The sequence below is a fragment of the Eutrigla gurnardus genome, assembly GCF_963514095.1.
Source record: "Eutrigla gurnardus genome assembly, chromosome: 11".
NCBI lineage: Eukaryota > Metazoa > Chordata > Actinopteri > Perciformes > Triglidae > Eutrigla > Eutrigla gurnardus.
This window is the reverse complement of record NC_139925.1, coordinates 23,545,916-23,572,938: the sequence shown is the minus strand read 5'-3', so window position 1 is coordinate 23,572,938 and position 27,023 is coordinate 23,545,916. Positions and strand designations below refer to the sequence as shown.

Below are 27,023 nucleotides of genomic sequence, written 5' to 3'. Positions count from 1 at the left end.
ATGCTGGAAAAAATTTAAAACATTTTGGGAAGTAAATACTGTGTTTTTGACACTTATAAACAATGTTGTTGAAATGTTGAAAATATGTTTGGACACCTTGCTTTGCCAAGGATAAATCATACAAATCTTTCTTTTGTTCTCTTAATTCAAAGCTGTACAAGAGCATTCTCTAAATACTATATTACAAAAATATTTTAATATAACCTTTAAGGTTGGTCTATTGAGGTCAGCAGCCAGCTTAACTGATGAATGACCGTAGTGATGAATGTCTGGACGCTGATAGGACAATTTTACAGAAAAGGTAAATGTTACTGATCATAATGTCCAACCCAGCTGGTGATTTGGTATGGATCTTGTATTAACAAAGTCAATGAATCACCCTCCATACACACACTAGCTCTGCACAATAAATGCACACATGCACACCTCCTTCAACAAAAATCACGGTTAATTCACGGACATCTCACTTGGTGAAAAAGTTAAATGTCCTAGTATGGAGCCCTGCGGGACGTTGTTTTTTCTCATCACCCCCTGTGCCGACCGTCAATACCAAACCTGCTAAAACTATTGAGTGCTGGAGATTTTTGTTGTCAGTGTATCTGAAGGAAATTACTGAGCGTCCCATGTGACTTTGATTAGTTATCAGTGACCAGAGACACACAGCCCGCTGAAGGATGACCTTTGAGCTTTTTGTCATGTTTTCATTTAACGTTTTCTATTGAGAAAGACAACATACAGCATTTAGATGCTGATAGCATATAGGCACACTTAAAAATGTATTAATTATTATCAGTTAAAGGTCAGATTTATAATTATAGTATAATGTACTATACTATAATTTATTATTATGTAATAATTGATGAAATTCCTCCACCAAATTCAGGTTTGAGTTTGCATGTTCTCCCCGTGTGAGCGTGGGTTCTCTCTGGGTTCAGACATGCAGGATGGGGATAGGTTTATTGATGACTCTATTTCCCAGGTGTTAATGTGAGTGTGAATGGTTGTCTCTATGTGTCAGCCCTATAATAATCTGGCAACCTGTCCAGGTGAACCCTGCCTTTGCCCAAAAGTACACGTATGAATATTGGAACGTATTATATACTGAATTTCCCATCATGATTAATATGCATAGCATGTTTGAATGCAATTTGTAACAGAGCGTCAGAGCAGCAGACGGGTCAGTATGACATGATGCCCCCCCTCTCCCTGCTCACCCTGTCTTTATTAGCAACTGGCCTTGAAACATATCAGCATGATATGTGAAGCATCAACATTTCAATTACGTCTTTTCCTTTTTACATTACAGACTCATCTCAGCAAATCCTCTCGTAAGTATCAGCCAACTTCAAACTAAGAGGAGGTCCAAGTAGCCAGAATAAGTTGAAACAGGGACACAAACCACTGTAATTATAGCAAATTATTTATAGCAGGCTCTGAAACAGTGAAGTGAAATTCCCCTTTAACAACAGGAATGTGTTAGAGACGTACCAGATGCCCCCACAGATCTGCAGCCAGCACAAACAAACTTTCAAAAGAGAGCAGTAACACGGCACCCACACTTACCTGGCTGAAGCCACCATGACGGGCGGCTGCGTGTGTGTGTGTGTGTGTGTGTGTGTGTGTGTTTTAGGACCATTTTGCAGCTCAGGCGAATCTGCAAATGTTTCGCTGGTGGGAATAGTCCTTCTTTCCCCTGCTGCCATGGCAACCAGTGAACTGTGTGACCTGCCAGTGGATATTGTGTGTGTACGTGTATCTTTGTGTGAATGTTTGTGTAGTGGGGTTTGTTTTGCAAAAAGGAATAAAGTAGCCAGAAGGGAAGACGTAGCTTGTCCAATGCATATTCCAACATGTCCTGTCAGCTTGGTACCTGGACTCACCTCCGTGTCTGTCTGACTGCGTCTCTGACTGATAGCCAGTAACAGCGCTGGGTGCCAGCTGTTGGCATACCAAAGGCCTTGCAGCAGTACTTGGCGGTCTCTCGTGCCTCGGTGTGCCGCTTTGCATTCCTCGGCTCCACGGGGGATGTTTACATTTCTAACTGGAAGGAAAGAGCTGGAGCTGATATGGAGTCAGTGAGTTCAGGAGGAGAGAGACGGGGACATGGACACTGGAACACAGAATAGACATGTGCATATAATGTTTGCTTCTGATCTCATTGCCTCCTGCAAGCAGATCTCTATGTAATGCTGTACGTATTTATTTATTTACGTATGATCTGAACGCCATTCATCATTATGACAGACTGTGATCACTACATGTAGCAGAGTTTGCAGCTGCACCACTGCAGCCTAGAGAAGTCTGTATGTCCACTCCCCAGTATGGAAGCCGAGTGCAGGTTCAGCCTTCTCAACACAATTAAAACAGCTGTGTGAAGTCAAATGTGAAAAAAAAAAAAAAAAAATTGTGTGTGTCAATATAAAAAAAATTACCAATCGGTGTCTCTTGTCATCGTTTCTGTTCTGTTTATAAAATATTAAAAACACATAGTGTAAGTCAGTCCGAAGTCTGAAACTGAAAATGTATTATGGAAAGATCACAACATGTTTTTAACTTTTTAACTAAGACAATATTCTGCCTCAATCCATATTTGTTGGCGTTCAACCTTTAAGACAACACTGTCAGGCGTGTTAACAGACATTCAAAGCTTCATTAAGAAACCTCATTGGAAGCTTTTAATGTAAAAAAAAATAAAAAGAAGACATTTGGTGGCTTGGTCCGATCCACTTTGATTTTTCACTGTTTTCAAAACCAGAGCTGTTGATGAACACTCGATATTTTTTCATTCCAACATGACTCCAAAGACATGAATTATCATACTGAATAAATGCCCAGCTCTAGTTCCCACACAGGAAAAGTTCCCTCCAGCACGAGAACTGATTCCTGCAGGATTCTTATGTCGGGAGAAAATACCACAGATCAGCCACAATACAGTGATGCAATACACACATATACACACATGGTAGACCCACGCTGGCCTGGTGATGCCATGATTTACTGGATATAAAGTAAGAGCATGTTAGAATGAACATTAAAGTAACGTGGTGGTGGTGGTGGTGGTGGTGTGTGTGTTTGTGTGTGATGGGATTAATATCTGGCCCATCTCTTTATGTAGCCACAGATGTTATATGATAGAAGCACAGGCTAATGTGTGGTGTGTGTGTGTGTGTTAACAGTACGTGTGGATGAACAATGTGTGTTGGTGTTCATATATGGAAGCAGGCTGAGGCATTACAGCGTTCTAGAGACGATAATGGTATAAAGAGGATAGTGTATTCTATGTCAAGAGGGCACATGTAATCTCCCTGTTGGTCACAAGGAGGATTGTGCTGTTGATTTCATGGTATTAACTTGTGTACAGAGCATGAAGACAGAGCGATTAAACACTCAAATGATGTGCCAAGAGATGTGGTCAGTTGCATTTTATTTAAACTTATTGGTCACCAACTGTACTTAAGAAACATTTTTTTCATCCACTTCTTGCCCGGGATTTGTTCTTGGATAACAACTAATTCTACGCACACTCAAGAGCACACTTTTGAGTGCTGACATGTGCTGACTCTCCACCTGGTCCTGGGTCTTCCCCGTGGCCTCCTCCCAGCTGGTCGTGCCTGGAACGCCTCCCTATGGAGGCACCCAGGGGGCATCCTTTCCAGATGCCAGAACCACCTCAGGTGGATCGGGCTTACTCCCCTCAGTGACAAGCCGCTCCTCTGAGTTTGGATCAGCCTTTTTTTTATTTGTTTCAATAAAAATACTTTGTCCGTTAATGGTTTGTTAATTTGACCATATTGAAGTTGCTAAGGATTTTGAAAGGCAGAAAGCAGCAACATTTCTTAGGAATTGTTATGAAGCAGTGTCGCAAACGGTTCGTCTTCCTATACTTTAAAAATCTAGACTTCAAATGATTTTGTGAGCAGAATTTTGCAAAGGTTACTACACTATCCATGGATGTCTTCCAGCATTTTCTCAAAGCATGCAGTAACATTTTACAGACGGAACAATGATGAAGACATACAAATTCATCATCAAAAGGAAAAGCATGAGAGGGATAATCTTCACTCTCTTTGTCTTCTCCTTGTCTTTGTTTCCACTGACTGTCTCTCAACCCCTTTCCTTTACAAGCATCCACCTCTGCAAGTGTGTTTGTAATTAAGCAGCCGGCTCATAGTCACATGATGCCTGATCAGCAGAATACACAGTAAACATCTCGGTCCAGCTACAGATTTGACTGGTAGTTGTAATCTGTTTTGTATCTGATACACACTGCTGATGGAATGAAAATTCACTATTATGTGTCAATTAAGACAACTTTGCCTAAAAGACATCTGAGAGGTGTGATGGTGTTGATGATGATGATGATGATGATGATGATGATGATGATGATGATGATGATGAATTGTGCTTAATATCCTTTGTTGTTCTCACATCTTGTGGAAGGACATGTGAAGTGTAATGTTGCTCTTTCATATTTTCCAAAAAAGTCATACCATAATTGGGCTGGACAATATATTATCACTATGTTTCCTTAGGACAAGAAGGTTAATTCGCTTTTATGATGTACGATTATTCAGTATCAGAATGCTGATCGACTTTCTTGTTGGCCATATCACTGCTACGCTCTACTTTTGAATATGCCCTATGATTTCTTCCAGGCTAATTTCCGGTTAGCCCTATGCTAACTTGCGTGTGAGTATAATGCAGTGCTACGATGGAGCCTACGGCATTATTGCTGTTAATGGTTTTTTTAGGTAGAAGAAAACTGATTGAAATAACTGTTATTAGCTAGGGTTGCACATCTCTCTGTGATAAACGATTCGATACGCATCTAGATACACAGGTTACGATTCGATTCAAAAACGATATCTTTTTATTACAGACCGATTCCACATATCCACAAACATTGTGGCTGTATGGCACTGGCAAAAAAAAAAAAAACAGAACAACAAAATGTCAATGTATTTATTTTTAGACATGGACCAAAAAAAAGTCTGGCTTACTCGTTGGATGGCAGTCACAGGACAGTGTCGTGGATGCTACCCGTGCTGCGGCCACTTCTTGTGGCGCAAGTTGAGACACAAGCGATTGACATTCAAAGCCGTCCATCTCTCACGCAGCCGCCTACCTGTGCTGCGCCCGCCTCTCCACCTCCACCTCCTCCATGTTCCGTGTTGTCCCTTGTTTATCACTCATACAAGCTAGCCAGCTACGGCGTTTCGGGCAGCTTCAGCTCTCACGTTGTTTTAGAGACGCTGGTGTAATGCCGCCAACCGCTTCAAAGCCTCGCGATACCCGATCCATGACTCTGTAACCGATTCATCTAGGAATCCATTGATAATTCGTATCGATTGAGGAGGCTGCTACCGATGCAGCCGTATCTCTCACTTGTTGAACCGAATATCCGGTCGCATCGGTTTATCGTTCACAACCCTAATATTAGCCAATCAGGGCATATTCATGGGGAAAAGTCAATCAAGTTATCGTTAGTAACACTAATTCGCTAACAGCACACTACTGCCAATGGCTGTAAGATAGATAATTCTACGTTTACAAATGACAAGCAAAAGCATGTTCATGAATTTCTCCTGGTAATATTTTGTCATGAAATATGTCCTGCTTGTTGTATCCCCAGCTCAATACTGTACTGTAAACATTTGTATCCCCCTTTTTCATGTCCACATAGCGTTTCACCATTCCATTGTGTCACTCTGAAAGGGGAAACTAGTATATGAGGGGCCGTTATGGACATTATTCAGAATTACCTTGCATATACACCTAGATTAATGAATTAATCAAATGCATTAGTGTTATACCCGCCTATTACCTAATATGTCTGGTAAGGTAAGAACGAAGATAAAGACAGTCTGGGCTAAAAGACTGAAGCATCCAGGTTGAGCTGCCCTCTGCTCTGTTCCCCTAGGAACTGCCCCTTTACATCTCTGCAGCCTCAGGCCACAATTAGCACCAGAGGTGCCTCAGTGAAGGAGGGTGCTGGGTTCACACTAGCCCACCCTTGAGCTACAGAAGCTCCATAAAACTGCCCTGCTTGTTTGCCAGTTAGAGAATGTCTGCTGTGTTGTGGTCATTATCAGAAAAGTATGTTTCATAATCGGTGACTGGAGTTTAAATGAAACTAGTTTGAACTGATGAGTCACCTATTGTCATTATCACTATTGTTCTGGAAATGTGTCTTTCACTTGAAAGCTGGCCATTGTATTGACACCCAATGCATGTTTAACAGTAGTCTAGCGATTTTTTTTTAATTCCCAGTTATGATTTTTTATTAAATAGGAAATTTAAGGAACATATATTCCATTGCACCACAAAGTGAGTCACTGTTGTAGTTTGTGTGTATAGTAAATAGAGTCCTCTGGGGCGAGGACAACCCAGAATTCTGCCTATGAAGTTGTAGTGGAAAATGGTTGAAAGCACACAATCAACTCCACCTCTGAATGGCTCAAAAAAAGAGTATTGGGTCACAGTTCCTCCACAGCAATGGTAAAGATGTCTGTTATGAATATGAACAACAGGCATAGTTATTTTGTTACAAACACACTTATTTCAACCAACCAACAATATTTTCCTGAGCCTAACAAGGGGTTTTGTCATCTAAACCTAACTGCCTAGATAACATAACATAAAATCAACCACATTAAATCTTACTAAACAAATGTTGAAGGTTTATTTTGAAAAGAGACTGTATGCACATCACGAGGAGAAACTGATTGTTTCTTGTGAACAAAGAAGTTTATTTTGAAAGCACGCTATGCATGTAACAAGTGGATACTTGCCTCAGACTGATAGGGTTACCCAGAATGTCATGGTGTGAAGCTTACCAGACCTGCTAGCATGACTACAGACTACATGCAAGTATATATGATCACAGTACGTACTGTATTATCATGTAGATGAGACCTGCTTCATACTACTTCAACTATACCTCTTTAAACATCATGGAAAGTGCCTCAGCAGAAATACAATTTTGTGTTGTCTCCCAAAATCCACCAATACATCGTTTATTTGAAAACTGTGTAATTACACTAAACACAAGGATTGGACATATTTACTGATTGTCAGATACCTTTAGACATAAAACACAAGGTATTTGTCTGCGTCCACAAGTTCAAGGCCAACTGTGACACATTCTCTGCCAACATAAGGAACACATCGCTTTGTATTCTATAGATAACTGTAACATAAAAATAACTCCCCCCTCCTGAGCTGCCTGTTAGATGCAGGAAGCAGTAAGACTATGAGGTTAGCATTCTGTCATAACAACAGCCAACAATTGATTGACATGTTTTGTCTGATTGAATATTGAGAACTGGGACATTTCAGTGTTTTAGGGGTAGCCAACTTGTTGGACTTAAAACCAGGACAATTCCTATACACAGATGTATGATTATGAGCATAAAGAAACAAAATACACAATATACTCAACAATACAAATATACAAGAAAAAACAAAAAGTGAAACAACATAAAATGACAGCACATAGACATGAAATTAAAAATATAGCTATAATAACAATAATTCGTGAATAATATATTACAGTTCGCAAATCATGCTGCAGGAGAACACAATGTCACATGTTCATCCACATCAAGACCACGAGAGAGACAATAATAGAGAAAGAAGAAAATGAGAACTTCATTGATATGAATTGATGTTATATATTTAATCCATTTCATTGTCCAGATCTTTCCATTTATGATGAATTAAGTGGTCTTTTTCCATGTTATTTGTTTAATTATTGCTACCTTTATCATTAGATGCAAGTGGGAGTCTTTCTTCTGAATGTCATCTGGTATTTTCCCTAAAAGTAGGCACTGTGGGTTTTATTTACAAAGGTGCCAAACATTCTGATGAGTTCTTTTATTGAATTTTCCCAAAAATAATTTCGAGCGTTACATGACTGTGATTTGCTTTCTCTTCACAACATTCTCTCCAACATTTAGAGTTTGGTTTGTTTGAATTTTCTTTATATTTACTCTATTATCCTCGGTAATGTGCACTCACTGAGGAATAATGTTGTCTTTATCACAGAACAAAGATCCCATGTTATGGAAAGTATCTAGCGTTGTTCCAGTCATAACGAATCGTGTAGAGGAGCTTACTGGCCATGACAGAATATAATTGACCCACTTCAATTTGCATATCAAGCAAGGAAGGGGGTAGAGGATGCCACAGCAACATTGCTGGATTTGGTTGTTGGGCACCTGGAGGGCAAGAAGACGCATACACTTATGCTTTGTTGATTTCTCAAGCCCCATATTCTAGCTCGCAGGCTTTCTGAAACATCTGGCATTGACTTTGGCACTAAATGTTGGCTGGTCGACTTCTTGACAGTGAGGTCACAGAGATCCTGTGTTAATGACACTTTGTCTGAGGCCCTGATGTGTTCTACAGGATCACCCCAGGGGTGCGTTTTGTCGCTTTTGTTATTTGTGCTAGCTACACTAATGACTGCCAGAGTGTGTTTGAGCCGAGGCTCATAACCAAGTTTGCTGGTGATTTAGTGATTGTCAGCCTCCTGCAGGACCATGAGGTGGGCCATGGTCCTGTCTTGGACAACTTTAAATGGTGTGATGACTCATAGTTACAACTCAATGTCTCTAAGACAAAAGAGATGCTTATCGACTTTTGCCGAAACCCTCCTGTCACAGCACCGACTTTTATCATGACAAAATTACTTTTGATGCCAACACTGACTCCATCTGCAAAAAGGATTTTCTTGAGAAAGGTGAGGGGTTTTAACGTTGGCAGATCACTCTTGAAAATGTTTTATTTATCTTTTATTGAGTCAATTTTAACTTTTGCAATGATTTGTTGGTTTGGCTTCAGCATGGTTAACAAAAATAGACTAAACTTTGCCAAAAGACGATTGGCACCAACTTGAATAACCGTGGCCATATTTATCAAGTTAGAGCCACTCAGAGGGCAAAGGCCATTCTGGCAGACCCTCAACACCCACTTCATGCAACGTTTCGACTCCTGCCATCAGGGAGGAGGCACACTTTCCATGGGAGGGCCAAATCAAACCGATATCTGAGATCATTTGTTCCTTTAGCTGTTGGGTTTTTAAACAAGCTGTAGGCCTAGCTGCTAATGCACACACACTTGAATAAGGACTGATGGACTCTTTATATCTCATTGTAATTTAATCAGGATGACATCTACTGTATGTTTTATATATTTATGTTTTTCATTTATGTATTTTATGATGTGTATTGGTTGTGTTGACAACTGTTTACAAACCAAATTCCCCATTGGAGACAATAAAGACTATACTATCTAAGTGTCTAAAGTAATGATTCCTATAGGTATTTTCTGTTTTTGTGCTATATCTATAATATTTAATGTCCATCTCACTTTGTCCTCCAGTTGTCTCTGAGGAATAAAACCTGTTTGGTCTACGATTATTAATTGGGGTACTATTTTTGCTAGTCTACAAGCCAGTGTGGAAGATATACAATACGTTGATGATTTGTATTTATTAGGCTCATGGGCCGGTAGGATCCACAGTCAGTTGGATTTTTGCCAGATTTGTGTAAAACTCAAATGTATAATCCGCCATTCTTTTTCGCTTACGACTGTCTTCTTCCATAAGAATAAGTGCGAGAGCTGACAAGGCCAGTGTCTCCGTATCGACATCCAACATTTTAGATTTTTCCGTTCAGAGAGTAATCACAACTACAGTCTACAACCTCACTCTGCTGACAACAGTGACTGGTGAGAACAGCGTGCTCTGTGTTTATGGTCTAGAGAGGACCGGCTACTTCCGGTTTTCCTGTTTTTTGGCCCACAATACAGATTAGCGCCGCCTGTTGTTTTGGAGACATTACATCTCGCGCAAGCGCGGAACGTATGGTGTACATCTATATTGGTGTGTTGCTATGTATGACATTTGTGCTGGGAAGGAAATGGACAGCGGGCCTATCAGAGCTTTTCCTCAGAAAACAGTAAAGATACAGACTGGAAAGCCAAAAAATGAGCAAAAAGATTCTAAAATGATCCGCAGAGCTGAGCTTGTCCACTTGGACTCAAGGATGAGGTCACAATGACCTCACACATTTCAGGAATTCATATGCTAATTAATATAATTTCATACAAATGTCTAAAAACATAAAGTGATGACACTGCGACAGACATGGCTGTAACTGCAACTTGACTGGTTTGTGGAGGCATTCATCCGTGTTGACGTAGTTGTTGTCTGTGTTCATGAAAAAATACACTATGATAGCAAGTGGATTGATTTTACCCAGTTGTTAAACTTCACCCAAGCAATCCAGCAAATAGCAGATATTTTTCTGAGGTAGCAAATAGGCCAGTATTGAGTTTAGCTGCCCAGCTAAGTAGCTCAGGGGTGGGCTCGGCACTCTCCCTCACTGAGCCACCTCCAGTGTTAATTGTGGACGGAGGCGAGACATTTAAAGGGATAGTTCAGAGGACAGTCGATACGATCTCCCTTCTTCCTCCTCCTGCCTTCCCATTTTTCTTGCTTTTCTTTTCTTTTGACTTTTTACAGCTTCTTTCAAAAGTCATTTATGTTCTCTTTTCCTGCACATCTGCAGCCAAACTTGTAAAGGCATGTTTTTATTCAACGCTGATTAGTAGGCGATTTACAGGAAGATGCTGTTGTCTTCGTGCTTCCCTCTTGTTTGCTCTCATTTCTACACTTTTCTTTTCAGCTGACAAATGTCCGATTTATTTATTTATTTCGGGCATCCATCCAGTGTCTACCGCTTATCCTGTATTCAGGGTCACGGGAGGACTGGAGCCGATCCCAGCTGTCATTGGGCAAAGGCGGGGTACACCCTGGACAGGACGCCAGTCTATCACAGCATGTATCCAACATGTAGAGACAGACAACCATTTGCACTCACATTCACACCTACGGGCAATTTAGAGTAATCAATGAACCTATCCCCATCCTGCATGTCTTTGGACTGTGGGAGGAAGCCGGAGAACCCGGAGAGAACCCACGCTCACACGGGGAGAACATGCAAACTCTACACAGAAGGAACCCGGGCCGACCCGGGAACCGAACCCGGGATCCTCTCGCTGTGAGGCGACAGTGCTACCCACTACACCACCTTGCAGCCCCAAATTTTTTATTTCAGGCATGTCAGTTAAATCATCATCATCACACATCTTTGTTCACATAGTAAAATACACATGGCCGAAAGGGAAAGCGGGTGAAGCCAAGGCTTATCTAGTCCCGCCCCCATTACCCACAGGATAAAATCTTCATCATAATATTTTCTTATCTTTGCATTTTTCATTTGACATAACATGTTACAGCAGTATGTGGTATAGAGAGCTGAAGTCCAGTGCATACAGATTACGTGTGTCTGCACACGTGTCCATATTTGTTCGTCATGAGTGAACAACAGTCTCATCATGTAACAAAGTCTGAAGGGGGTCCAATCGACAGAGAACAAAAAAGTCCAGTGTAGTTATTATTTGTTGGGATGGTGTGGGAGCCCTTTTTATGCCATTTTTATTGTATTCATCCGTCTCCTCTGCAGCTTTCACCGCCGTTAACTTCACCATTTCCTCCCGATTAGTGGCTACTTCAACTTGCATCAGTGCCGTGAACTCGCGAACTGCGGAGATGTCAGAGCGATGTCTTAGGTAACACCACCCACTTACTTGTAAGCACTTGTGGCAAAAAAATAAATGCAGCCACATGCTGCCATTTGTGTGTGTGTGTGTGTGTGGGGGGGGGGGTACCCTAACTGTTAACCACTAGCAGGCGTAAGGCCACAGGGTGAGCATTTTTAACTTACATCACATTTCTCCTCGCTGAGTACGTCTACATAGCGTGCAGACTGCATCTTAAGCTGCTCAGTTGAGAAAATAAATACATGAGGCATTGACAGTTTGTATTAAACCCTGAACCTAAATGACAGAATGGCACTTTGTCAGAGCCTGAGTGCTGCATTGGGAAGAGTCTATGCATTAAACTCCCAGCTAGAAAATGGGACCGCTACCGCATCACTGGCATAGTGTGCGTCCGTGCATGTGTGTATTGTGTCAGTTGGTAGAGGATGTAGAGATGAGGGGTCCTAGTTTCGTAGACCAGGCGCAGTCAGCTTTCAGCGCACCTGCGCCGCGCCGACGGGGTGTGTCCGCCTGGACTTTGCAAGTTTCATGCACCGCGCAGGCTCGCGCAGGAACACCTCCCGTCTCGCCCACCGGCGCAAGTGGGAAAGAGGGAGGAGAAGAAGGCGTGAGTGGGAGACGAGGAGGAGACGAGGCGTGGACTGGGATTAGGCTTGTTTCAAATCAAGCATGCGCATGCATTTGCCTCGCAAAACAAGGCATTCTGGGAAAAAAACGTCACAAATGCTGGTGATAACTTCCCTTTGCGACATGTCACATGACTTTAAAAACTCGCGGTATCTCCAGGTACCTCCCTTCGCATGCTTTTCTCTGCAGATGGTCTGAAATAAGTGCGGACATAAGACACTCCCCTCAACGTTGCCCTAGTTGGTTAGAATTATCACGTGGTATTTCCCACGTGAGAAAATTCCTCAGCCTCCGTCAACAACGGGACTTCAAATGCCTCGGCTCGAGTTCGTCAGCGACGAAGAAAGCCAGCGCCACTGGGCAGGCCATATTCTTTGTGCAAAGTCCGTGAAGTTTCCCCTGGCGCGACAGTTTTTGTTATGTATACAATTATTAATAAAGTTTAAATTAAAAAAAAAGTCTGTGAAGTGCACCTGTGTCCGACTTGACGTGGTGGGAACTTGGCGTGTTTATGACGAGTTCCGGCGGATCCTCTCAAGTCTCGTTCATGCATCGGCGCAAATGCATGCGATCTGAATTAATACAGCCGATTCAGATCTTCACCAATCAAATGAGCTCCTCTCCTCTCCTTTAATGCGTTAGGGGAGGTTCAGTGTAAGATCCGTCACTTGACAACCCGATGACAGAAGCAGCGCCGCCGCTCCCACCACGCGCATCACGCGCTGTGTGTGCGTATCATAATAATAACAATGCCCATATTATAAAAAACAGGAGAGAGAGAGGGAAATGTTTTGGTCCGAGAGGCTGAGTTTCCGTTACGCGTGCCATCCGCCTTTGATCTGACGTCAGATGTGACGGGACAATCTATATAGATATAAATTCACGTGTTGATTCAATTAGTTGCATTAAATAGTGTTTGTTGTGATTATTTATTGCATTTAAATGTGCCTGGAACTGTGGAAACCTGCCTGTGAGGTCTCGGTGACGTGTGCGCACTGCGCGCAGTCAGCCAAACTTCCACTCCGCCAGCTGTGATTCGCATTGAATCAATGGACTTTATTTACGCCTTGCGCCGAAAGTAGACTAGGTTGGAGCTGGCGAGCTTTCAGCGCAGTCTCGGCGAGGCTTTTTGCCACGAAACTTCCGCTGCACCAAGCTGAATCTGTGTCCCTGCTGCGCCGCCACACCCATCTTGGCGCAGGCGATCCACCAAACTGCCAAACTGACGGTGCGCAAGGCTGCGCGGGTCGAAACTTGCATTGCGCCGGCTCCGCCACCCTGCGCCGCCCTGCGCTGCGCCACGAAACTAGGGCCCGAGGTGTGTGAGTCTCTTCACTTAAAGTCAAATAGTTCCTCATCGGAATGTTAATTTTCAATTGGTTTTCTGATCATTTAAGCAGCAGCTGTTATAAAAATTACTTGTTATAATATTTACTCTAACTGTCATGAGAGTAGTACATGACACAGATAATGTAAGATAATCAGGTTCCTCTACCTCCTTTTTGTCTCCTAATGGCATCTGCAAGATTCTACCATGCCCGAGAGAAAACAACCAATCAGAGCCTCAGATTTCTCACCTCAAATGTTTAGCTGTAAAAGGAGAAAGTTTGTGACCCTGCTGCCATATTGAAAATAGTCGAGCCAAAATCAAGCACCACCCACTGACCGCAGCAAGCATTCACTATGTGGTTCAATAAACGTGTTTCTGAAAACATTTAAGGAAGAGGCCGTGCAGTAGCAGAATCTTAAATTCATATTTGATCTGCGCTGCCCAGTTTGACAGTTTGATCTGAATTCACAAGCTGGTTGGCAGCTGCGTTAGACACGCAAAATGCTGATACACTGCCTATATAATATTGAGAAAAATACATACAGTTTAAAAAAAAATAAACGCAGCACATAACAAATATAGAAACAAATTGTTAACCAACTAAAACACCCTAAAACACAAGGTCATGATGCAGATGGATTGGCATGTTGGAGATACGTGGTTTACATGTGACAGCAAGGCTGTGGCTGCTTCCCCTCTACCCACTTCACTGTATGTATGTGTGTGTGTGTGTGTGTGTGTGTGTGTGTGTGTGTGTGTGTGTGTGTGTGTGTGTGTGTGTGTGTGTCTCGATTACAACAGATGCTCACCATTCTTTGTAATAGATGGAGGAAAAGCCATCTGTCATCTGCATAAAGCTGTGTCTTTTCTGCTGCTCTTAAAGCAGAGCCCTTTAATGATGTGTAGTACTCTCTCTCTCTCTCTCTCTCTCTCTCTCTCTCTCTCTCTCTCTCTCTCTCTCTCTCTCTGTTTGTCTCTGTCTCTAATAAAGCCACGGAGCTCTTATGTAATGCTTGTGGTATTATGTAAGTATTGGGGGTGGCAGCAGCCTGGGTTGGGGGGTTAACTATTGTTCCTCTGCCCCTGAAGTGACAAGTTCATTCCCGCTCAGGTCAATCCACACTGATCTCACCAAACTATCTGCATGGTCACAAACGACTTGTGGTAAGGGAGAAAGCCTTTTACGCAATTTTGGGGAAGCAATTTAATGGATAAAATTACTGTGTAAACTGCCAAACTGATGAAAACTGAAAACTTAATCCAATTGATCCCACCTCATCTAAACTGGGGGAAATAGATGTACAACTATTTCACTAGCCTACAAAGACAAACTCAAAATGTATAGGTCCTGTCAATTATAAATCAATCAACAGAAATGAAATGGAGACAAGACCCCCCCAGGTCACAGAGAGTGTTAGATAGTCACTCTTCTGCAGCACTTTGAATAAACTGCTAATGTTGCTCCGTGTCTGCTGGATGTGTAAATAGGAAATTGCCTGGTAACACAACAGCCGTATCAACAGGGCTGGGTGTCATTTTAAACAATGCCAGTACCCCTTAAAGTGATACCAATAGAGTATGTTGGACCAATGTGTGTGTGTCCCACTGGCTACCTAATCACACCACACAGCACTCATATAGCGTTACCAGTATTGATATGGAAATTTTGTACTTCTTGATGAGAGATATCTGAACTGAAGACTTACACATGAGAAGGTTTGGTAAATGTGTCCTGTGACCTGTGACCTGTGGCCTGTGGCCATTTGTGTGTGTTTTGCAACCCATGTGTGCCTTGCGACATAGTTGTGGTTTATGACCTAGGTGGGGTTTGAGACCCATGCAAGGTTTAGTTAAACATTTGAGTTTACGACTTCCATCCCTGTGAACTGAGTGAAAACACACCCACAAGAAGATGGATAAATATCATGTTCGTCTCACAACACTTTGAGTCTACACTTAGTAACAGACCAGCATGTTGCTCTGTGAATTCTCCTCTTGATCAAGATTAAATCCCTGTTTGGACCTTGAGCTGACTCCGATCTCCTTCCTCCGGTTCTATACCAACGAGTAATTATTTTAACAAGTATAACACCATGTCAGCACTGATCACCCTACACCCCTATTGGAGTAATCAATAGCATAATATACAGAAGAAAAATAACATGAGAAAAAGAAAGAAATAAGATGTCTATATAAAAGTCAGTGCTCTGTAAACTGTCAACACAACAAATAGTTCAACGAAATAATATGGAATGGATTTATATCTTCAAAGTGCTCCATTTTCTCCACCAATCTGCTTCGGCACAGTTGTGTGGACAGAGAGGTGAAAACCTGTCGCATGAAAACCCGAACCAAGTGCTCTGTCTGATGGTGTGACGGCACTTTGGCCTTGCAGATACTCACGATCGCCGTAACCATAAATCCTCTCCTCTCACATACAGCTGAAGAGACGGGGGCAACGTTTTGCTGTTTGCCTCCCCTCTATTTCCTCTATGTTAAAAAGTGATTCACACTGATAGCAACCAAAGGTCAAGATCTGGTAGCCATCTCACAACTTAGCAGACCTTCCAGTCTTTGTTATCCGTTATTTCTTCCTCCTGTCATGAAGTGTTTTCCTCGGGTTGAAACATCAGGTCATGCATATGTATGTTAACCTCAGTTCACGCCATCTCGATCAAATGCGCATCTATTTGCATCCTGTCACTGGAAAGCTTGTGTATGGTGGTGAACGTTTGAGGAAATACAGCCTTTAAAGACAGATATTGATATTGAGATATTGTACAATTCCATATATATTGAAAGACAAATAATAAATAAAATAATAATAAATATATTTATATCAAATATATTTCGATTATATAATATAGATTTAAACAATATAATTATGTTTTGCATTACAAGTTTTCTGATATTTCACGTGTTAAATATTGAACTGAACATTATTCAAAAAGTCAGGAGTTGCAGAAAAAAACATTATTGATCCAGTAAATAAATAGGAAATCCAAAAACCAAAACCAACCAACAGAAGACTAATGGAAGAAATCAACAAAAAGAAGAGAACCAGGTCCACCTAAGAGGAGAACTCACCTGCAGCCGGGTGGGCTTATGTGACAATATGCATTGAGGCATTATTTAATGTTAACATGCACAGATGCAAATAGATTAAGTAGTCAAATCAATATCTTAATGTGTATTTTGGACGTTTTGTGGGGAAAATGACTGTGTGTTGTTACATGCAGGGTCAGTGTATATTGACACGCCATCACGACGTGTGATAAAGTGTCATAGTTTGAAGTTTTGGATATATTTGACACGTTGAGTGAGAATATGTTGGTGATGAGGCATCATATTCTTTTCTTGCTTCAATAATATAATAATAATAATAAACTTTATTTCTAAAGCTCAGAGGGTTATACAATTATCATTTTATTGCAGAGATTCAAAGGTTTCTAACAGTCAGTTAAGAATACAATAAAACCCCAAAATATTTCAATGCCAGAAGCTTGATGAAAGAGACACTTCTGAAAAGCAAGATTTGAATGAAAAGAGTTTTCTTGAAGGAGATTTTGTATATTTTCATGCTTCTGAGTAAATCCAAAGACCATCTTTGGCAAAGGGACCAACGGCTCCAACTCAGACTAACAACCAACAGTCTGTCCCATTCTCTGGTCCTCTCTGCTTTGTTCATCCATACTGTAGAAAGCTGTTCAGACTGCACTTAAACTCAGATTATACATTTTCACAAACAGCTTTAATGCAGCAGCTTCTGTAAATCAAATTGATTTTTTTTTTCTTTCTCTAAATCCGGAGATTATGCAACGCTTTTGTTTCACTCACTGTCTGACATCCATTTGTTTCACAGAATCTTTAACAAGATTAGTACAGTATGAGCTGGTGACGTCAAGCTGCTCCAGACCATTATATTCCATATGAGTTCTGTTTAATCCCAAATCATGATGGATGCTCATATGTGACTGATTGTGCTTAACATCAGAAAGAAGCATGTTGATATTTTAAGCACTTACATAAATCCGGTATGACATGCCTGCCATGTAGCCTAATCTGCAAAAAGGTCAGTTGTCAAAGAATGTATCATGTGTTCAGGTAGAATTTAGGGGACAACACTATATATACCTTTTAAAATAACTCATAAAACATAATGCTCTTTTTTGAGATTTAAGAAAAATGTATATTCACATATCTAAATGGTCTTTGTCTCGTCTTTGATTTTTTTCAAAATCTGTTCAACTATTAAGGACTCAAGGACTCACAGATGAGTGGGAGCTCATACGATCTATGCCAGGGGTTCCAAAACTTTTCAGCCCACAACCCCCAAAATAACAGTGCCAGAGACTGGCGACCCCCAAAGTCCCCTGAGGAGACTGAAACATAAGAATGCATGTGTACAGGACGCACGCACTGATAGGCGTATCTAAACACGGGCATTACGACAACACAAAAGAACAGAACAGCCTGACAACCATGATATTATTTAACATAAACAATTTAATATCAGATAAAAGCAGAATACCTCAGTCAAAGTAATCTCCATGTAACTTATGCATGGACATTGTTGCTGTCGTGCAAAACTTAATTTTGACACAATACTTACATTTCCATGTTACCAAAACATCTCTGTCAAAGTAATGAAAATCATCTTGTGACCCCTGGGAAATCCTGATCTTTGCAACGTATTTATTAGTAGTACATTATGTACACACTGTGCATTGTCTTGAGCGGAAACCCCTATAACTGTAACACCGCCCAACCAGCCTGGTAACTTAAAAATTCAGCTGTCGTTCCAGCTCTGAGCAGCAATGAAGATAGTCTCAGAGGCAAAGCGAGGCCAGATGACCTCAGTGTGAATGGGGAGAGCCAGGAAGCCTAAACAGAGGCTGACGTGATAATTATGGTGGGATTGCATATACACACACACCTAGAGTTGGCCTGTATCCTGTGTGTGTGTGTGTGTGTGTGTGTGTGTGTGTGTGTGTGTGTGTGTGTGTGTGTGTGTGTGTGTGTGTGTGTGTGTGTGTGAATGTGTGAATGTGTATGTGCGTGTGTTTATATGGGAAACACGTTAGACTGGTAGAAAGGGACCCGCAAAGAAACTGAAGTTGTTTTCTACGTTGACTGACTCTAAAGGCCTGATTATGCTTCCACGTAGTGATCACGCAACGGCCACGCAGTTGCTTGGAGACCGTGATGGTTCTGCGTTGGGTTTACGTGTCGAAATGCAATTCAATGCCACACCGGTAAAGGGCGCTATGTTTTTTGTAAAGACTGACCGACCGACCGACCGACCGAGACTCTTGACGTATATCGTCGTTAGCCTCGTTATGGCCTATTTGTTTACTTTCCGGCTTTAAACATCCACTATTTTTCAGAACTTGGTGTTTTATTTCTTTGTGCAAAAGCGACAAGGTGCAAACAATAAAACGAGGTGAAAACAATAAAAGTAGCCTTTTAAAAGTTTAAATGGCGGTGTTTATGAGTGGAAACCGGAAAAGCGGTCTCCAGCGGATGTAGTTAGCGGACCAATCACAGCCAATGCCGCTGCGTTGGCGTTGCGTCGCCTCGACGCGCGTCTAGGATTTTTGGGAGGTGCACGTCAGGCCCTTGCGTTGGACGTAAGGGGGGTCCGCAAGGACGTAAGGGGTCCGCAAGCCCCCTTGCGTTGTGTCGACGCGGAAGCATAACTCAGCCTTAAGTCTGAACAGATAAGGAGTTTGGCTGAAGCTCTTATAGTTAGACTTGACTTGTGTAAAGAGGTATAAATGTGATATTATCCTAAATCCTCTAATATAGGCACGGGCTTTTAATTTACTCAAGGGCATCGCGGCCTAGGTCTTTATTGGAAGGAGGCTAGAATTAGAGACAGGCCCCTATTTCTATTTGAGCAAAACGGACTACCAGTAGAATGAATAAAAACAAGATTTTGTGTCTATTTGAACCTATAAAATACTAGATGCTCCACAGCTGCCATATTACGGTAAACAACGTTTGCCAGTATTGCACGCTTGGTGGGCTGCCACTCGGAGGATGATTGACAGGCGCTCTCCTTCATACAATCTCGCCCACACTTCATGGCTGCAACTGATTGGACGATCGCTTTCACAGCTGTCCTGTCTGCTCCCGGATTTCAAACAGACCAACATGGCGGCTCGTGTTGAATCTGCCTTTATTTTAGATCGACAGCGGTCAGTTTAAAAGATTTTCGAGAGCTTGCGGGAGGTGGCGCCCCGTCTCTCGAAACTCGCCGCAACACGAAGGCATTGCATGGCTTCTTACATACCGTAGACAATGGATGGGAAGCGTGGAAGTAACGCTGCCTTTGGATACGTACCTTCAGACAAAATCTCCGCGACGCGAAGGCATTGCACGGCTGACAATGCATATTAGAGACCGGCCGTTATTTACCTCCACCAACAGCGAGACTGGCCAATGCTAGAGACCGGCCGGTAATAGAATACAGGCCTATATTAGAGGATTTACGGTAGTCTTCTATTTAATCCTCTACATAGTCTTCTATTTAGTCCTCGACATTTTCTATATGCATTTTATATAGTGCTTTTCTAGCTAACTAGCTTCACATACTACATTCAGTCACTTTTACCCGTTCACACACACATTCATACACTGATGGCAGAGGAGCGGCCTGCACATCAGGATCTAACTCATTCATAGACATTCACACGCCGATGGCGCAGCATCGGGGGCAATAGGGGGTTCAGTATCTTGCCCAAGGACACTTCAGCATGCAGACTGGAGGAGCCGGGATTCAAAACAATCTTTTGATTGGAGGATGACTCGTTCTACCTCTGAGCCACAGCGGCCCCCATAGTCCCCTATTTAGTCCTCTACATAGTCTTCTAATTAATCATCTACATACCGTAAATCCTCTAATACTGGCCTGTATTCTATTACCGGCCGGTCTCTAACATTGGCTGGTCTTGCTGTCGGCGGAGGTAAATAACGGCCGGTCTCTAATGGAGGCCGGGGCAAGTGTCCAAAGGCAGCGTTATTTCCACGCTTCCCATTCATTGTCAGCCGTGCAATGCCTTCGCGGCGCGGCGATTTTGGCTGAAGCTATATTAGAGGATTTACGGTATGTAAGAAGCCCTGCAATGCATTCGCCTCACGGCGAGTGTGGAGGGACGGTGCGCCGCCGCCTCCCGCAAGCTCTCGAAAATCTTTTAAAATGACCGTTGTCGATCTAAAATAAAGACCGATTCAGCAACTGCATAGCTTATTTCCCGCATAAAATGTTTTCAGAAACACATTTCAGTGAACTATTGTCGTAAAATAAGAGAAAGTTTCCAAACGAGCCGCCATGTTGGTCTGTTTGAAATCCGGGAGCAGACAGGACAGCTGTGAAAGCGTTCGTCCAATCAGGTGCAGCCATGAAGTGTGGGCGTGATTGTATGAAGGAGAGCGCCTGTCAATCATCCGCGTGCAATACTGGCAAGCGGCAAACGTTGTTTACCGTAATATAGCAGCTGCGGAGCACCTAGTATTTTATAGGTTCAAATAGACACAAAATCTAATTTTTATTCATTCTACTGGTAGTCCATTTTGCTCAAATAAAAATAGGGGCCTGTCTCTAATTCTGGCGTCCTTCCAATAAAGGCCTAGGCCGCGATGCGCTTGAGTAAATAAAGGGCCGGGCCTATATTAGAGGATTTACGGTAGTCTTCTATTTAGTCCTCTACATAGTCTTCTATTTAGTCCACTATTTGGAATAAGATGTAAAGGTCTATTTGATTCATTTTTACATTTCTGTTCAGGTTAAACTCAAACTCTTATTTTCTCATATTTTTCGATGACAGATCCACATCATGTGAGATCCTCCATGTTGTCTGGTTCTTGGTTTCCCTCGTTGCACTCTCGTCTCTTGGACCTCTCCGTGCTGCTGTCTCTTCCTATGAGCCGACAGGCCGGAGCTGAACCAGGGCTGAAGCTGCCTGACTCAGAGGCTCTCGGCTGTTGAGAGAAAGAGAATGTCACTGCACATTGGGTTGCATTCGCGTTACACAAGTGCGTGCACCAACACACCCAGAGCAAGCCAAGCAAATCCCAAACACACACACATACACGCACAGTCACGCCGGGCTATTTTTAGCCTGGCCACTCATTTGCAGACTCATTCGCAAAAAGGAAATGCACATGATGGCTGTGAATGAATATGTAGCATATTTTGGCATGTTGTGATTGGTCACTGCTGCCCGGACAGTGATTGATTCGTGGTGTCACCTCTGTTGAGGCAACAGTGCTAACCACTACACCACCGTGCAGCACGCTAATACCACTGGGGAAAATACATCAATGACTACGCTTACTATTCTTACTTACTTACTATTAGTCATTATACACAAACACATACATGACACTACTTTCCTTTACTAATTTACTACTTTCTAAGCCTGTCGTGCAATGAGTACAATTAAATATATCTGGTTTAATGTGAAATGGAGTCCTATGAATCATATGATATGAGGGGATGTAAGTTCTAAAGGAGACCCACCTGAATGATGGGGAGCATGAACAGCTCAGAAGAGAATGGGTTGCTCACGAATATTATTCCTCATTCACAACAAGCAAGAGGAGATGCTATCTTAATAAGTAAAAATATCCCATTCATTTTAGATAAATATGTTGGACCCTCATGGTCACTATGTTCTCTTAACCAGCGATTCATACGGAGAACGTATAATGATTGCTTGTATTTATGCTTCAAATGCAAATCAGCATTTTTTACTTAACAGTATAAGATGATGTCTCCTCTGTTCCTTTATCCTACACTATATTAGCAGGTGACTTCAACTGTATCGTGGATCCTTGTAGACCGTCATCCCCCAATCAAGGCTGCTCAGCCCATACTTCCATACTTCCATGAAGGAGGTATGGTCACATCTAGATTTGTGTGACGCTTGGAGAGTTCTCCATCCCACAGAAAAGGACTTTACTTTAATTCTAACCCTCATCATGTTTTTCCAGAATAGACTACTTTTATACTTCAAGGCAGGTGCTAGATTGCTGTCTGATCATGCTGACATATCGATTTACGTTAGCCTACCATTCTCTCGACCTCCTTCACGTCACTGGCCTTTAAATGTTTCCATTTTAGAAGAACAAATTGAACTTTTAATGGCAGCAAATGATAATGCAGATACAAATCCTTCAACACTCTGGGAAACACTTAAGGTTTATTTAAGGGGAGCTGCCAGGGAAAATAGGCTTTAAAGACTCAAGTATGTTTAGAAAAACAATGAATGGAACTTGAAAAATAGGTAAGAAGAATCCAACTAAAGCCCTGCATAGTTACACTCATGTCACATGATCAGAAAGCTGAGGCTAGCATCTTCTCTGCCAGATATAGACTGTTTGAAATAGGGGATAAACCCAGCGACTAAGCCATTTTGAGACTAACGCTCTTACTGAGATGATGAGAAAATGTAACAAAAAGCTATATAAGCCCTGGGGCCAGACGGATACGGCCAGACTTTTAGAAAAAGTTCCAAAAATCATTAAAGGGCCCACCAACTAAAATGTACTTACACTCCCTGGAACAAGACCGCCTCCCCTACCGTCACATTGAGCAGGACTAGAACACGTTCATGATTTTCAGAGTCAATTATCGTCACCATTTTTATTATTAGCAATGATGTGAACATCATTTGAATTTCAGTATTTTGGATGATTTATATAATAAACTATCATCTCTAAACTCTCTGTCTTCCTGCCCTCATACCTGCCTCAGCTATTAACACACGCAATGAATGTACGACACACTAACCCAACACACTAACGTATATGCACACAAACACTCCCTCCAACAACAACAACAAATCTGGACCATATTCATAACGTATCTGTATTTCCTGTTACACCTTTTTCTTTCTTTTTTTTGTACGTACACAGTCATTTGTCATGTTTTTTTTTCTTAACCAAAAGCCAAAAAGGGTGAATTTTCTTATTGGTCAGGGGCTGAAATGGTGAAAAGGTGCTATTGATTACATTCTGTCTCCTTCCATCATTCATTGGATTTACTTCACAACTACTGGTTGCCAGTTCTGTCGAGGATGTATGTTGGAGTGTGCGTCATTACTTATAGCGCAGCTACGTTTTGTGATGACAATATTGGCTGAGATTCGGGAAGTAAACCCTTGAAGAGAGTATAAATGTTGTATGTTGGCTCACCCCGTCTCTGCATAGTTATAAAATGAGATATACCACGACGGCTCATTACTCGATACATTTGTGGCACAACCTGCATATTTTATGGTTGAGTGGAGTGAGACTCAGTCAGAAAGTCATGTCAAGTGGTGAATCTTTCATGGTTGAATAATGAAGTCATTTTCAGCCAAGTCTCATGGCAGCTCATGAAATATTCATGAAATACAATCTATTAGTTTCATGTACAGGGACATGAATTGTCAGTTTTTTTGTCTCCCAGCTCTAAAACAATGTAAAGGGAGGATTATTTCATGGTGGACACGTGAATTAAACACCTACTTGAACCTCCAGAGCTAGGGACATAGTATCAAATATGGAGAGGCTACTTATGTTGGGGGTCTGGAGGACTTTCAACCACCAGGCTGGTGTTGGACACCACGCGTCCCTAAAGGCTTGTTTTAATGTGCTTGTGATGGCCTCAATGTAACATTTGTTTTATTACCCAAACCTAAGTGTACAGATATTTTAAGGTTACTTTGTGTGATTATTCATATAAAATAAATATTATACTTATTATTATTATAGTTATCTCAGGTTATAACTGATTTTAAATGTTTAGCTTACGTCTAGCAAACGACGTAACTTATTTCAACTTATTTTTCAAGTACTTCTAAATCCCCTCTGTTACACTATAAGGTTAGGTTATTGGATGCAACCATCACTGGGATTTAGGTAGTATTTGCCTTGTTTTGATGATCTAACCGGTGGTGACAATGCATTAGTTAAGTTTGTAAAGACTATGGATGTTGGACAATTAAGCTAAGATAGCTAATATGTGCTAACACATCTGCAGTGGATGACCTGATCAAATTCTACTTTTATGTGTGTTTTCTCTGCAGCAATCCATGAGTTCCCGAGGGATTACTTCACCAACCAGGAGCGTGTGGAGGGAGCAGTGGGCCTTCATGTCCTCTGTGTGAGTTTGACCGGCATGTTAAGAACAGGCTGACAGGGTTTATGAGGCCTCTGTGAAGGAAATCATGAAGCTGAGATTTAAAAAAGAAAAAAAGGCTCTGAAATAAATTCTAAAATTTCATGCAAAAATGTTTCAGAAAAGTCCATATGGTTAATAAGTTGCTGCTGATGTTTTTCACCAGGGCTTCATCAATGCTGAGATGTGTGTTTCAGGATTGTTTTAGGATATGATTAGTATGAGTAGAAGGATTGGTACAATTTAGGATTTCATCTATAAATATAGTGCATCTAAATATAGATGCATTGAAACCTGTTTGTTGAAGTACATTTATTTCTTGAGGTTAATTGTAAGCTATAATGAATCACACTATAAAAGCAGATCCTCCGTCTCCTAATAAAAGAAGTCATTATGGGAATAGAGCCCAGTGTTGCTGGACTTCATAATAAATCATTCAAAGATGCGTATATGAGCCGTGTGTCTCCAGCAGCTCCTTGTTTGAGGTGAAACCCACAGAACTGTTTATTAATACATAGAAATGAACGTGTTAGCGGAGTGTTTAATTTTAATAGACCATAATGCTTTGCAATATAATGAAAATAATCATTGAACAAGATTATAAATTATACAAATATGAATATATATGTTGTATAATTTATACAACTGCAGAAAATGCATAATAATGTTCAGAATGAGTGGGCTTTAAGAAGAAGATTCTTCTGAAGAACGCTTGGTGAATGAGGCCCATTTAAATTCCAAGGTACGTTAAATTCTCTCTTAAAAGTCACTATTCAAATAAAGGCCAAAGTAACAAATCAAGGCCTTGTGCCAAAGGGAGGAGGAGAGGAATTACCGTAGTCTAATAGCTTCAACTCTCTTTATTTAACAGAAATATTTTCAAACTCTTTAATACTATTTTTTTTAATCGCTGTTATGTTACCATTAAGGGAACATAACGGCCCAAATGAAAAGCCTCCCAGAAGAGGGATGGATTATGTCCCGGTAGACGTTTAATATGGAACATCTATGTGGAGATTTGTTGATGGAGATTCAAGAAATGGCAAAGTAGAAGCCTTTGCAATTGAATTTGTGAGCAACAGTTTTTTTCTTAATAGAAACCAAATTTAGAGCAGTGTGATATGAACTGGTACTTTGTAAATGCACATTATTTAATTTATGTTTTTAGTTCATGAGTGAAGGAAACCTGGAGAATACAATAAAGTACAATTCTTTGTGGAAATATGACCTGTGTCTCAAACTAACACACACACACACACACACACACACACACACACACACACACACACACACAACACACACACACAAACACACACACACTGAGCCAGCTGCCCTAGTGTTATACAGAAGTGTTTAACAGATGTTGAGAAGAGGCTTATGTGTGAAGTGAGGACACACTGACTGACTATCTATTCACCAACCGTTCACCTATGCATTTTATATTCATGTCAATATGTTCATAAACAAAAAATAAGACATTTGAAGCTGAGCGGTGAACTTGGTTTCTATCAGGACTCAGTTCAGGTTCAGCTAACATCAGGTGAGATTCTGTTTTTCAGCATGTGGTTGTGTATTATTGCTGACCTGTGTGTGTGTGTGTGTGTGTGTGTGTGTGTGTGTGTGTGTGTGTGTGTGTGTGTGTGTGTGTGTGTGTGTGTGTGTGTGTGTGTGTGTGTGTGTGTGTGTGTGTGTGTGTGTGTGTGTTGGTCCCTGCAGGCTGTCTACATGTTCTATGCCCTGGCCTTGGTGTGTGATGACTATTTTGTCCCGTGTCTGGAGAAGATTTGTGAGGTAAGAAAACACTGCTGTTGTTTCTGAGCTCTATAACGTCACACACGCTCTTCGTTAATGAGGAAGAGTTCTCTTCTTCTTTCTTCTTCCTGTCTCTGATCCTCTCAATCAGCGTCTGCAGCTGAGTGAGGATGTTGCAGGAGCAACCTTCATGGCAGCAGGCAGCTCCGCTCCCGAACTGTTCACCTCTGTCATTGGTGAGAAACACACACACACACAAATAGACTCACACACACACACATACAGGTGAGTTGGTCAAAGCTATTAGCCATCATGTGATGTTTGGCTTTCAAACACACCTGAGCAATCATCAATGAACAGGTCAGTGGTACTTGAACGCTCCACTGGAGGGACTGCTCTTCAGATCGTGGTCAGAAGTAACTGCATCTTGCCAAAAAGTCGAGAATTCATTCAGGAGCTCAGAGAGAAGATCGTGGATGCTCATCTTAAGAGGAAGGGTATACTGCCACTTCCAAGCCG

At 41.6% G+C, this 27,023-nt stretch overlaps 1 protein-coding gene across 1 annotated transcript in view; it reads left to right on the top strand.

Moving 5' to 3' along the window:
• slc24a3 (solute carrier family 24 member 3) overlaps window positions 1-27,023 on the top strand; it is an 88,618-nt gene that overhangs the window by 40,658 nt on the left and 20,937 nt on the right. The window contains exons 3-5 of the mRNA XM_084021075.1: window positions 24,661-24,737; window positions 26,469-26,543; window positions 26,656-26,740. Of these exons, the coding sequence (XP_083877201.1) occupies window positions 24,661-24,737; window positions 26,469-26,543; window positions 26,656-26,740 (237 nt within the window). The remainder of the gene's footprint in view (window positions 1-24,660; window positions 24,738-26,468; window positions 26,544-26,655; window positions 26,741-27,023) is intronic.